This window comes from Gobio gobio (assembly GCF_949357685.1).
Source record: "Gobio gobio genome assembly, chromosome: 10".
Lineage (NCBI taxonomy): Eukaryota > Metazoa > Chordata > Actinopteri > Cypriniformes > Gobionidae > Gobio > Gobio gobio.
In genome coordinates, this window is record NC_137116.1 from 8,959,462 (window position 1) to 8,973,751 (window position 14,290).

Genomic DNA, 14,290 nt, shown 5'->3' on the forward strand with positions numbered 1-14,290 from the left:
CCAGCGTGATCGTGTACACCATTTAAGGCTTTACTCTTAAGACTAGAAGGAAGCACCAGTTGAAACCTCTTGTACTTGCTTAAAGGATCTTTTGAGACACGGTAGACTACTCCATCTTGAATCTTCAGCCGATCCCATTGCTTAAGAAGAACTAGAGTCCTGGCATCCATTCCAGCCCTCTCTCGCCTTGATGGTCGCTTCTTCTGACTCAGATATGGCATAATTTTGGAGATCACAGGATCTGACTCTTGGCCATGCTGAATCTCCTCAAGGGGGATTGCTGAGATTGTGTCATACTCAAGAGGTACTGCATTCTGGATGGCCTGAATTGCCTGAATAGCCCTCAGCTCAGTTACAGTCTCCCACTGATTATGGAGGTTCAATTGTGTTCCGACTGCTGTGTGATCACATGACACTGCAAAATTTGGCTGAGGCAACGCATGAAGACTGTTCACTTGCAAACGGAAAGTATCTTGAATTCCATCTTCAGTTACACCTGCAGCTTCAGAGAGTAAGCCGCCATACCGCTCTGTGATGAGCCTGTGACTAATTGTTTTTGCGAAAGGATCTCGGCTCAAAGCATCAGCCACAGTGTTTTTCTTTCCAGCAATATGTTTGAGGTCGAAGGTGTAAGCAGCTAGCTTAGACACCCAGCGCTGTTCACAAGCATCGAGCTTAGCCTTGGTTAGAATATAAGTGAGCGGATTATTGTCCGTCCATACAGTGAACGTGTGGCCCTTTAGCCAATGACTGAATTTCTCACACACGCTCCACTTTAAGGCTAAAAACTCGAGTTTGTGTGCCGGATATCTCCTCTGAGAGTTACTTAGGGACTTGCTTGCGAACGCAATAGGACGAGCTTTCTCCTCGCCTGCTGGTATTTGTGATAACACAGCCCCGAGTCCATCCAGAGAAGCATCGATTGACAAGATTAATGGAAGAGAGAAGTCGGGATGTGCTAAGACCACACTGTGCAGTAGGCTTTCTTTCAGATTAGAAAGAGCATCATCACACTCGGAGGTCCAGTCAGTTGGCTTGAGCTTTCTGTATGTGCCTGCCTTAGCTTCAGTTTTGACCTTTGTCCTCTTTCTCTGTCCAGCTGTTAGGGAGAAGAGCGGTTTGGCTATGGAGGAGCAATTTGGGATAAAGTGCTGGTAATAGAGGATCATTCCCAAAACAGACTTAATTCTCCTCACAGATGGAGTACACCCATCTTCTTCCATGAGATCAGTTTTTGACAGCTTGACTATGGCCTCAACCTTTGAAGGATCCACAGAAACACCATTTCCATCAATGATGTGGCCTAAGAACTTAACGGATGCTCGCATCAGATGACATTTTTTTTTGGACTTAACTTTAGATTGTGGCTCCTCAATCGTTGGAATACTACCTCTAACCGCTCCAGGGCTGCATTTTCATCAGGAGCAAACACCAGTAGGTCGTCTAAGTAACACAGCAGACTACTAAAATTCAGGTCTCCAAAGATGCTCAACATCATGCGCATAAACGATGCTGGGCTATTGCACAACCCTTGAGGCATCCTGTTGTACTCATGGAGTCCTACTGGAGTAGTAAACGCTGTGTATTTTTTATCTTCTTCAGCCATGGGGATGTTATAAAATCCGGATGTTAAGTCCATAGTACTGAAGAGAGTGTTTCCACCCAAGGCAACTAGACAGTCAGACTGATGTGGGAGCGGATGTGCGTCCTTCATAGTTCTGGCGTTCAGCCATCTAAAGTCCGTACAAATCCTCAAGCCGCCATCTTTCTTCCAAACTAGAACCAAGGGCGAAGCATACTCGCTCACTGATTTTCGAATTATGCCTTGTTCTTCCATTTCTGAGAGAACTTGCCGTAATTTTTGATAGTGACCAGGTGGTACTCGTCGGTATGGCAGTCGGAATGGACGCTCGTCTGTCAAGCGAATGCGATGGACAAAACCACTGACCTCCCCACAATCCAGAGAATGCTTAGAAAATACATCATGGTAATTCTCAAGCAGCTGAACAAGCTTTTCTCTTGCTGCATCTCTGACAGAGCATGTGTCAATGTCGATGTCACTGAGGCCTATGGCCTTTAGTCTTTGTTTAAGATCAGCTGTGCGCGGTGCAAGTTGACAAGAATTCCCGGACGTGGGCATCTGAACTTGACTGAAACCTTGCAACAGCTCGAAATCTTCCAAAGCTAGGCATGGGAACACATCCGCAAGCTTACGATTTCTTTTTAGGGTGACTGGTTTGTCTGAAAGGTTGGTAACTTTTAGGGGAACCCAACGATCTCCCCACAATGGTGTAACAACTCGGCCAATGATGATGTCCCGTGGCATGGATCTGGAAGAAGTGGCCTCCACAATTACAGTACTCCCTGGTGACATAGCAGTATTACTCGGTAGCCTTCCCCAAACAAGGTGCTCTTTTTTGGCCATAAGTGTAACTGACTGCTGAAGCTTTACAGTCCCAACCTTGTCAGGTGGATGACCACCTCGCCAGCGGCAAGTATTTGCCATGACATCCAGGAATTGTTCACACGATGAAGATGGCTCTGAGACACCGTTAGACACAATCCTCCAGTAATCATCACAGATCTTCATCCTGTGCATAAGGAACTTAAAGGTCCTGTTCTTCGTGATCCCATTGTTCAAACTTTAGTTAGTGTGTAATGTTGCTGCTAGAGCATAAATAATACCTGTAAAATGATAAAGCTCAAAGTTCAATGCCAAGCGAGATATTTTATTTAACAGAAGTTCCCTTTCAAAGCCTACAGCGAACGGCTGGTTAGAACTACATCCTGGTATTTCCTGCTTTAATTACGTCAGTAGAGCAGTAGAACAGACTAACCTCCGCCCACAAGAAAACGCGAAAAAAGGGGGCGTGGTCTTGTTGCTGTCCCACGTGGAGAAGAAGAGGACGTCGCGTGGAGAAAAGGAAGTGCTGCGTTTCAGTGTGTTTGTCGCCATGTCGTCGAGACGCTGTTATTTTCATCCCGGAGTCAAATCACATTTGTTTGGCTTTCCCAGGGACGCTGTAGAGATTATTAAGCGCGTATATATCTCCCGTTAAGAGGCGTGACCTTTCCACGTGCGCTAAGCTGCTGTCGAATCACAACACAGGACCGTGCTACGTTCGCTAAGCTGCTGTCAAATCGCAACACGGGAACCGCTGACACAATCAGAACTCGTTACGTGTTTCTGAAGGAGGGACTTCATAGAATAAAGGAAGTCTTCAGTCGTTTGTAGGACAGTGAAAACAGCGGTGTACAGATAAGTAAATTGTGTTTAAAATACAGTTTTTTTTACACGCGAAACATGAACACATGTTATATTGCACACTGTAAACACAATCAAAGCTTCAAAAAAACACGAAGAACGGGACCTTTAATCAAGTTGGTGCCAATGATTAAGTCGTCTCTTTGTCCTGGCACAACTAGAACAGGAACTAAACATCTCTCGCCATACACTTTCAGCTCAACTTCATACATGCATTTTGGCTTAGTTGCTTTACCTCCACAGCCTATTAACATTATTTCCTGCAACAATGGTGTGGGCTTTGGCAACACATCCTCATCCAGCATTCTGCTCTCTACTGCTTCACTGAAAGTGCATGCCATGGATCCTGAGTCCAACATTCCCATCATCTGGAATTTGTCATTGACACAGATGGGTGCATAAAACAATTCATCAAAAACTTCAAGGGTTTGCATATTCTGAGCAATCACTTTGACTTCAACAGGAGCTTGTGCACAGGCACTTTCGTAAAATTGCATGAGATCAACATTTTCGAGGGTTTGCTCAACTCTACCCACACGTCCCCTCTCCTGGTGTGGGCTGACTAATTTAAAGTTGGTGAACCTTGAGGTGGCTGGGCAAACTGATTGCGATCACGGGGTTGGACATTAGCACAATCTTTCTTTATGTGACCAGGCTGGAAACAGGCAAGACAAAGTCGTTGTTGTCGACAATGTGCTAAGGTTGAATGCTCAAGTGAATGGCATACCTTGCATGCTCTCACAAGGGATTGGTTCGGCCGAGTGCGCCTCATCTCTACTTGACTATTCTGGGAAAGAGCACGATCAAGTAAACCGATGAGCGTCTTCATGCAGTTATCATCATTCTGTGGATGAGATTGGGTGCTTTCATTAACATTATCAGATGACAGAACAGGAAGGACACTGGTGACGACCCCACCCTCCATAGGTAACTGGGCATGAGTTGTAACATTTCTCACAACAAAGTTGCGCTTGGATTTGACTGCCAACTGTTCTTTTTGCTCGGTCTGATACCTGTCGAGATGCTCTTGTACCTCACTTGCGGTCCACTTATCTGGTGCTTTCAAGCGGAAAATGGCTGACAGAGTTGGGTCCGGGCAGTGTTTGACAAACATCATGGCTGCCTCCTGGCATGGATTATCCATCTGTCGCCCAAGCCTAGCTAGAGCCTCCTCTGCAACATCCACAGCCTTATTTAAACGGACCCAGTATTCAATTGGGTTTTCTCCGGCAACAGGCACTGTGCCATAGAAATCAGCTAAAGGCATGTAAGAATATCTGACCTCGCTGAAATGCTGTTTTAGGATATCAAATATCACTTTGGGGTTCTCAGAGGGTCTTAGGGAAGTGTTACTGCGAAGGGTAATTCTAACAATGTCTTTTGCTTTACCCATCAGCCTTGAAAGGATTTCATGATGGTGCTCCAGCACTGGTATGCCTCTTTTACGCAGGTAAGTGTCCATTAAATCCTCCCACTCATGCACACTGAACTTATCTGTTCCATCCCCTCGGAAAACAGGGGGCTCTTTTGCTTCAGACTGCATGACTAGTTTAACTCCTGTCAAATTAAGTGAGGGTGTCTCTGAGAATGACTGAGCTGCACCTAAACTTCTAGTCTGTGCATTGGTTGATGCTCTTTCCCCATACGCTACCCCACTTTGAGCAGAAATTATACTAGTTCCTACTTCCTGAGCAATGTGTGTTATAAGGTTAGACCATGCTGGATCACTTATGTCTGGACAGAATGATAATGGATTACCTCGTAAATGACTAGGTGTTTGTTCAGTTACTCGAGTGGAACAAAGTTCAGGTGATATTCGTTCTACCTTACCCCTCCCTGGGACAGGTGTGAATGTACGGTCACTGAAAAGTCGACCTCTCCCAAAATTTAAATCTGACATGTCCCCTTCAGCATTAAAATTGTCTGCATTGAAACCCTGCGCCATTGTTCCTCATTAACAAATAATTTCACCAAACAATGAATAATGAAAATCTCAAATGTAAAAAAAAATAAAGATAAGAAAGTTATTAAAAGATACCAAAGGGAAAAAATAAAAACTGGTGGCACCAAGTATGAAGTGAAATGTCCTGGTCAGCAAAGTTCACCTATTTGTGTTACTATTGATTGAAACCTTGAGTGAAGTGCAGCATCCACCGGCGACCAAACGGCATTGGTCCTTGGATGAAAATCCTGGAAGACGAACTGATCTTCATCCGGGTCACGGCACCACTGTAACCGGCCTAAATCTGCCCACTGTTATGATCTGCGTTGTGTTGGTTTATTCAGAGAAGACACCGGACACTGGAACTGCTGCTCATGGAGAATTTATTTTCATTGAGGAAGTAGATGGTACTCTCCTCAGCATGCTCAAAGGAGTCTGGATGGATTAAACAAAATACAGCAACAATGTGTTCACTCTGTGATTCAATCACCTCTCCTCGGCGCGCTCAAAGCAAACTGAGCACACATCACAATGATAATGACATCAAAATTACTGTGTGTGAAACATGTTACATACAATGGCAAAATTAATTGTCACAAGCATTTACACCAAACATACATTACATTCTCCTGCAGCTATTTTTAAGTCAATCACAAATTAGTAAAGAAACAAACTGATACAAAATGAAAACATTAGGACATTTAACAGAAATAAAACATACCTGGATGGATTAAACAAAATACAGCAACAATGTGTTCACTCTGTGATTCAATCACCTGCACAAATCAAATACCAGTAAATGAATCAGTAAAATTCACTGCGTTCTATTGACGTGCACACATACTCAATCACCACGTTCTATTTACGCACACACACACACTCAAATTGCTGTTCTCAGTAATAAAACTATCAAATCCTATCCATCCATTCATTCATAAAACACTTCCTACAACACTTATAACAGTCTTAACAATAATATTACAGCATATTATAAACTTAATCACATTTAGGATAACTTTTATACTCTTATATAAGAAAAGCACCTCTAATTGCTTACCTCTCCTCAGCGCGCTCAAAGCAAACTGAGGACGCAGCACGAGGTGAGCGGCAATGACGTCACGACGTCAACAAAAAAAAAAAATCGCAAAACTCTTTAACCAAATGAATACTAATGATGTCAAAAACCAAATTATAGCCTTTCCTTGGACACCGTTATATAAAGTAAATAAACTAAAATTGACAGGAAGGATTATTGGTGAAATACATGAATTCTCAATGAATATTCACTCATATTAACATCCGTCACACTAGCATGATTTAACACATTGTTAGCATGTTTAACATTGTATGCATTATTAGCATGTTGTTAGCATGATTAGCATGTTGCTAGCATGATTTAACATGTTAGCATTTTGTATCATGTTGTTGGCATTTTTTAACATGTTAACACGATTAAGCATATTGCTAGCTTTTTTTAACATTTACAATCATTTAACACTCTGTTAACATGTTTGCTAGCATGATAACGTTTTACTATGTTGTTAGCATGATTAACATTTTGCTAGCATGTTTTAAAACATGCTTGTTACCATTGTTTTATAATGTTGCTCGCATTATTAAAGTTGCTTACATGTTGTTAGCATGATTAGCATTTGCTAGTATGTTTTACATATTGTTAGCATGTTTAACATGGCTAGCATTATTAATATGTTGCTAGCACTTTTGAAAATGTTAACATGTTTTAGTACGTTAACATGATTAACACATTGCTAACATGATGTTAACACGTTTTAACGTTGTTAGCATTATTTAACAATTTGATAACACGTTGCTAGCATGAATTAGCCTGTTTTAACAGTGCTAGCATGTTTTAGCACACTGTTAGCATGATTTAGAATTTTGTTAGCATGAATTACAGTTTTTTACAGACGCTAGGACACATTTCTCAATACTTAGGTCACTTTTGTAAAACTCTTCACACAATGAGCACAACAGAAGTCTATGTGGGCTAAACTGAGGGTCAATTATCATTGCTTTGGCACAAAATGCACTCAATGAAAACATCTCTCAAATTTCATGAATTCTTTTCTCACTCAGACACAACAACTCTGCCAAAACTCTTTGTACATACAGGCCATAATATAAACTTATGTTCAAAACAATAACATAATACAAAACTGAATAAGACAGCAATTTGCTACATTCCTACAGTAATATTTTAATGAAATATATTTTAAATCTTAAAATTAAATGCTATAAAAACAATTGGACCAGCCACAGCTGATTCTCATTGTGGATGGTGAGTATACAAATTCTTGTAATTTGGAATTACTCAGTGCAAAAAAATTTTAAATAAATAAACAACATAAAATATTGACAAATTCTGCATCATGTCTGATTCATTCCAGTAACATATACTGCAGTGAATTATAAACTGAGATCTGTCCTTGTTTTACACAAGAAAACATTGTATAATGCTACATGTTGTTAGTGTTTTTTAGGTCATTGTTTTGTGGGTGACAAAGTGTGTTTGTCGGCTGTCAACCTTTGTGTTCTGGAAGAATGAGTCGATTTGAGACCTGAATAAAGTGTTTTGGTAGTTGTAGTGCATTTTGAATGTGAAATGAACTGCTTTGCCAAGCTGAAAGTTAGTTAGGAGAACTGTGTGAAGAGTTTTGCCAAAGTGACCTAAGTATTGATAAATGTGTCCTAGCGTCTGTAAAAAACTGTAACATGCTGCTAGCATAATTTAACATGTTGCTAGCTTGTTTTAGCATGCTTTTAGCCTGAATTCACATGTTTGCTAGCATGATTTCAATTTAGAAACTGAATAATGACTGTCAGAACAAATCGGTGTAAGCTGACAGTTTCCTAGACAGCAAAGCACTTCCGAATGACTCTTCTGATGAGCTTCATGTTAGCCAGATTCGTGATTACTGACTGGAAGTTGTTTCTGACGAGACATCCGTTATGACCCAGACTAGAGCGGCCTGCTCATCACAGATCAGCTGCAGTCAGACAGAATGAACAGCGCGCTCTCTGTTGATGAGAGATGGATTAATATCCATATTCACTGTGTGTGTGTGTGTGTGTGTGTGTGTGTGTATGTGTGTCTGTGAGTGAGTGTGTGAATGTGTGTGTGTCTGTGTGAGTGAGTGTGTGTCTGTGTGCGTGTGTGAGAGCGTGTGTATGTCTGTGTGAGTGACAGTGTGTGTCTGTGTGTTTGTTTGTGTGTGTGTGTGTCTGTGTGAGTAAGTGAGTTTGTGTGTCTGTGAGTACGTGAGTGTGTCTGTGTGAGTGAGTGAGTGTGTGGGTGTGTGTGTGTGTGTGTGTGTGTGTGTGTGTGTCTGTGTGAGAGTGAGTGTGTGTGTGTGTGTCTGTGAGTGTGTGTGCGTGTGTGAATATGTGTGTGTGTGTGTGTGTGTGTGTGTGTGTGTCTGTGTGAGTGAGTGAGTGTGTGTGTGTGTGTGTGTGTGTGTGTGTGTGTGTGTGTGTGAGTGAGTGAGTGAGTGAGTGAGTGTATCTGTGTGTGTGTGTGTGTGTGTGTGTGTGTGTGTGTGTGTGTGTGTGTGTGTGTGTGTGTGTGTGTGTGTGTGTGTGTGTGTGTGTGTGTGTGTGTGTGTGTGTGTGTGTGTGTGTGTGTGTGTGTGTGTGTGTGTGAGATGGAAAGACTTCTGCTCGAATGCAAAATGAAAGGTGTTCACATCATGCTCAACTGGTTCAGAGAGAGAGAGAGAGAGAGAGAGAGAGAGACAGAGACAGAGAGACGCATGAGGTCAGCGGGTTCAGAATGGAAGCTCTGGACCCAGAAAGGAAAGACAGAGACAGAAAGGATCTGCTGATATGTGGGTCACACAGAACGAGAGAGAGAGAGAGAGAGAGAGAGAGAGAGAGAGAGAGAGAGAAAGAGAGAGCAGGGGAGAGTGTATTGTTATGCCATTGTTATGTGTTGCTCTTTAATCCCAAATTCAAATTCAGTTTCACAGAGCGTTCCTGAAGCAGAGCTGAGCTTCAATATCAGCAGGTCTCAGCGGTGTGATTTCACCACATATACTAACATAAGACATAACAATCTTTGTGCAGAGATTGAGATGGTGCTCATCTTATTTGGATAGAAGATGAAACTGGTCTGATTGTCATTGGCAGGTACAGTATGTAAAAATCCCCATTAACTCAAATGAACCCCTCCCCAGCTGACAGGGAACATTAAAATAATAACATTAAAATATTAAAGTGGTCCTATAATGCCCCTTTTTACAAAATGTAAAATAAGTCTCTGATGTCCCCAGAGTGTGTATGTGAAGCTGTAGCTCAAAATACCCCACAGATAATTTTTTTTATAGCATGTTAAAATAGTCACTTTTTGACGGTCAGCAAAAACGCGTTGTTTTGTGTGAGTCCCTTTAAATGCAAATGAGCTGCTGCTGCTCCCCGCCCCCTTTCAGGAAGATGGCGGGACTTCACAAGCTCATGTTAGCAGTTCTGATTACCTCACGCAGACTCACACTGAAAATGTCCAAAACTGTTCAGCCTTTTATGTTCAAACCAGAGTCGGACAATGATGGAGAGGCTCAAGAAGAAGTGACAACATCTAGAATGAGACCGGATGTTTCTGAATGGTTAGTTGATGAAATTATGAGTTAACGATCTTCAAGTCATAGATTAGCATTTTCTGTCATGATAATCTATAAATGGCTGGTGTGGGAACTGTTGTGAGATGCACAGAGCCAGAGAATATCTGCTGCATGAAGAGAGAACAGGGATAGTTTAGTTTAATTACGGTTATAACTTATGTTGTCATCTTGCTTTATGACATGCTATTGCATTTGTGTTTGTACTGTACTGTGGCCTCTGATATCTAGAGGTTCAGAGGACAATAAGATAAAATGTTTATCCCTGTTGAGCCCTAGTCAGGCAGGTTTGTGTGTGTTCTCATTCACCTATGAAGATGAGCAGGATCCCCACTAACACTTGCAGACAGAGCGACAGGCTGATGAGCGTGATGAGGGATGTGTACAGGCTGGATTCGGGCCCATGCTCCAGCACGGCCTTCAGCTGCGACGCGTTCGCCATCAGCAGGGCCACGTCCAGCATGCTCTCCGCTGCGCTCTTCTTATTGGCATAATGGTTCATGTTTAGAGGGGCGGGCGACAGACCCAGACTGGGAGAAGCCTGGCGAGAGAATAATGTTTGTACATCTTAATCCTAGCAACTACTGAGCCAACACGTCACAATATTCCTCATTTAAATCATTCATATGCAGAATAAAGGGGCGGGGCCTGGTTGAGTTAGTTAGTAGTGTGTTGAAACTGCCGGTTATGGTTAGGGGCGGGACACTTCCCAAACACCAATCACAACACACTGCTCCAGCCGACCAATCAGAGCACATTGTGCTTTTTAGAAGGACGGGCTTCATAGAGACAGGAACTAAACAGAGCGTTACTGACAGACTGGGAAGAGAGGAGCCGCAACAATGGAGAATATGAGGAAATGATCAACATTCAAGCAGGAAAACCTGCTCTAGTAGAGCACAAACACAACATCAAGAGCCCTATTATTAAGCACATGGTCTAAAACGCAGGTGCACTTAGGGCAGGTCCAAATCCACTTTTGCTGGTTAAACGACAGGAAAAATGGTTGGCGTGCCCGGCACAAGGTCCAAAAGGGTTGTCTCTAGTCTCTTAATGAGTCCTGGGCGTGTTTTGGGCGTAACGTGCAATAAACCAATCTGAGTCTCATCTCCCATTCCCTTTAAAAGCCAGTTGTGCTCACATCATGGCGGATTCTCTATTTACATGCCGGAATATAGACCCCCTCAACCTGACGCGTCCGATTAAATACATGTGTGTATTTCCATAATTGATTAAAGGAACACTCCACTTTTTTTTTTAAATAGGCTCATTTTCCAACTCCCCGAGAGTTAAAAAGGTTGAATTTTACCGTTTTTGATTCCATTCAGCCGATCTCCGGGTCTGGCGGTAGCACTTTTAGCATAGCTTAGCATAGATCATTGAATCAGATTAGCCTGAAAATAGTCCCCAGCACGCTCTCTGTGGAAGCAGGTTGTCACGTTGAGTATGTTGACGGAAGTTGGCCTATTTTCAGGCGCTGCGTAATATCATTGCACCGCTGCACCCATGGTACGGCAGCAAAGTTCCTTGATTATTACGCAGGAATGAGAGTATAGTTCCTAGCCATATCAGTCTAGAAAAATCGCTACTTTTCATTTTCCGTCGGCCTTAGTACACGATGTAATAACTACAGAAGAGTCAAGCTTTAAATAGGAAAAATATTGAAAGTCTTTAGTCATTTTTGAGTGAGATGCTAACGGTCTAATCAGATTCAATGATCTATGCTAAGCTATGCTAAAAGTGCTACCACCAGATTCAGAGATCGGCTGAATGGATTCGAAAACGGTAAAACTCAACTGTTTAACGCGTGTTGCGCACCGCCTATCGGCTCATATTACTAACACACCCTTTAAATAACACAAAAAATACTGCACTATTGACTTTAGAGCAGGTTTGTGTTGGTCAATAGTGCAGTCGTTTTCAGGTCCTCAAAATAGCAACACCCCAACAATGCACCTGAACACACCTGGTTTTCATACCAGCACACCCATGGGCGAACATTTGCTATTCAAACAATAGCGCTGGACGTGAAAATGAGAACTGCGTCGGGTTGTATGATGGCCCTAAGAGTTTGAAAGAGCATAATATGCCCTCTTTAATGATGCAAAGACTTATCGTAAGCTCACATCTGGAACTGGAAGTGTGGGATTTGAAATCAGCCAAATCTGAATACACAGTTTTGGTGAACCATTTCAAATGTCCTTTGAGATTTGGGATGAAGCAAAATTCTCAGCACAAGAATTGACTAACAGTGCACATGTTCAAATGGGAAGCAAAGGGTGAGCGAATGACCTTGTTTTTTAATTAAATGCAAAGCCCTTACTGAGCGCACTGAACTTATGAATGAATGGGTTTCTTGGCACGAATGCATGATTTCTCTAGAGCTTTATTGACGGTCATCATTTGACTGAAGAATGTCTGGTGTCAAAATAGTATGAATAATAATAATAATAGTAATGAGAGAGAGAGAGTGATGACTGTGGCACTTCTAAATGACTGAGGACTCAATTACTGCACTGAAGCTCTGAATTACTTTCACTCGTCAAAAGTCATGTGTGTATGTATTTCTTCTAAGGTTCATAGCATTTGTTATAATGTGATTCTCCGTTTGCCTCAAATTTCCTGAGAAAAAGCATCTCTATTTATAACAGGGCAGAAAATAGAAAAAAACGGAATATGCATGGATGTCTGGAGGAAGAGCATAAAAAAATTAAAAAAACCTAGCACCCATAGTGACCAAACTAAAGTTAGGAGTCACTAACAATTTCTGTGCTAGAAGATCATAAGGAACGAACAGGGGCATAAGGTTGAAGTAAATCAGATAAATATGAAGACCAAGGTTATAAAGGCTTTGAACTGATCAGGCATAACATTATGACAGGTGAAGAGAATAACACTGATTATCTCTTCATCACAGCATCTGTTAGTGGGTGGGATATATTAGGCAGCAAGTGAACATTTTGTCCTCAAAGTTGATGTGTTAGAAGCAGGAAAAATGGACAAGCGTAAGGATTTGAGCGAGTTTGACAAGGGCCAAAACTCCAAACTCCATCTCCAAAACTGCAGCTCTTGTGGGGTGTTCCTGGTCTGCAGTGGTCAGTCTCTATCAAAAGAGCTCCAAGGAAGGAACAGTGGAGAACCGGCGACAGGGTCATGGGCGGCCAAGGCTCATTGATGCACGTGGGGAGCGAAGGCTGGCCCGTGTGGTCCGATCAAACAGACGAGCTACTGTAGCTCAAATTGGGGAACACATGGCACCAGGATGCACTATGGGAAGAAGGCAAGCCGGCGGAGGCAGTGATGCTTTGGGAAATCTTCTGCTGGGAAACCTTGGGTCTTGCCATCCATGTGGATGTTACTTTGACACATACCACCTACCTAAGCATTGTTGCAGACCATGTACACCCTTTCATGGAAACGGTATTCCCTGGTGGCTGTGGCTGTTTCAGCAGATGATGCGTCTGCCACAAAGCAAAAATGGTTCAGGAATGGTTTGAGGAGCACAACAACGAGTTTGAGGTGTTGACTTGGCCTCCAAAATTCCCCAGATCTCAATCCAATCGAGCATCTGTGTGATGTGCTGAACAAACAAGTCCGATCCATGGAGGCCCCACCTTGCAACTTACAGGACTTAAAGGATCTTCTGCTAACATCTTGGTGTCAGATACCACAGCACACCTTCAGGGGTCTAGTGGAGTCCATGCCTCGACGGGTCAGGGCTGTTTCGGCAGAAAAAGGGGGACCAGCACAATATTAGGAAGGTGGTCATAATGTTATGCCTGATTGGTGTATTGTAAAGTGAGTTACAGTAATCAAGGTGAGATGTGATAAAGGCATGTATAACAGCTTCAGCTTCCTGCTGACTAATAGAGGATCTGAGTTAAATATAAAGCCGCGTTTCCACCACAGGAACTTTACCCAGGAACTAGGGACTTTGGGGTGGTACTCTGTGTGTTTCGACCGCAGGAACCGAGGTTTAAATAAAATTCTGAGTAAATATTTCCCCCTCAAAACATCCCTGCTCGCGAGGTAGTACTTTTACAAAGTTCAGGAACTTTCGGGGGTGGGACTTGCTGAACATGCTGATTGTTCACACAGCATTTTATTTCAACCACTATTTTTAAAAGTCTCTTGTGGGCGTGGTGCGTGCAGTAAGAGTTGTTTGCTATTCAAATCAACAATGGAGTTTAAAAAATACGACCGATGGACAGACAACGAGCTTCAGGCTTTATTAAGTTTATTTGCGGAGGACGAAATCCAGTGGGCTTTGGAAAGTCGCGTGCAGTCCTACGTCACTGGACTGATCTTCACTGTCCTTTAGACCGCTATGGAAACGCAGACAGCAGTAGGTCTGAGGGAAAAGAGTTCCTGGGACAAATTGTCCTGGGTAATTTCGGTGGAAACAGGGCTTGAGATGATTTGCCTTAAGCCAAAGCTTAAGTTCCTAGATGC

The 14,290-nt window shown here is 42.6% G+C and overlaps 2 protein-coding genes across 2 annotated transcripts in view; both read right to left on the reverse strand.

Moving 5' to 3' along the window:
- LOC307132267 (interleukin-17 receptor E) overlaps positions 1-14,290 on the reverse strand; it is a 517,506-nt gene that overhangs the window by 219,657 nt on the left and 283,559 nt on the right. The gene's annotated exons all lie outside the window — the stretch shown is intronic.
- The window catches only part of LOC307132273 (ninjurin-1), a 30,214-nt gene that overhangs the window by 6,138 nt on the left and 9,786 nt on the right, over positions 1-14,290 (reverse strand). The window contains exon 2 of the mRNA XM_079826472.1: positions 10,148-10,379. Within this exon, the coding sequence (XP_079682598.1) occupies positions 10,148-10,379 (232 nt within the window). The remainder of the gene's footprint in view (positions 1-10,147; positions 10,380-14,290) is intronic.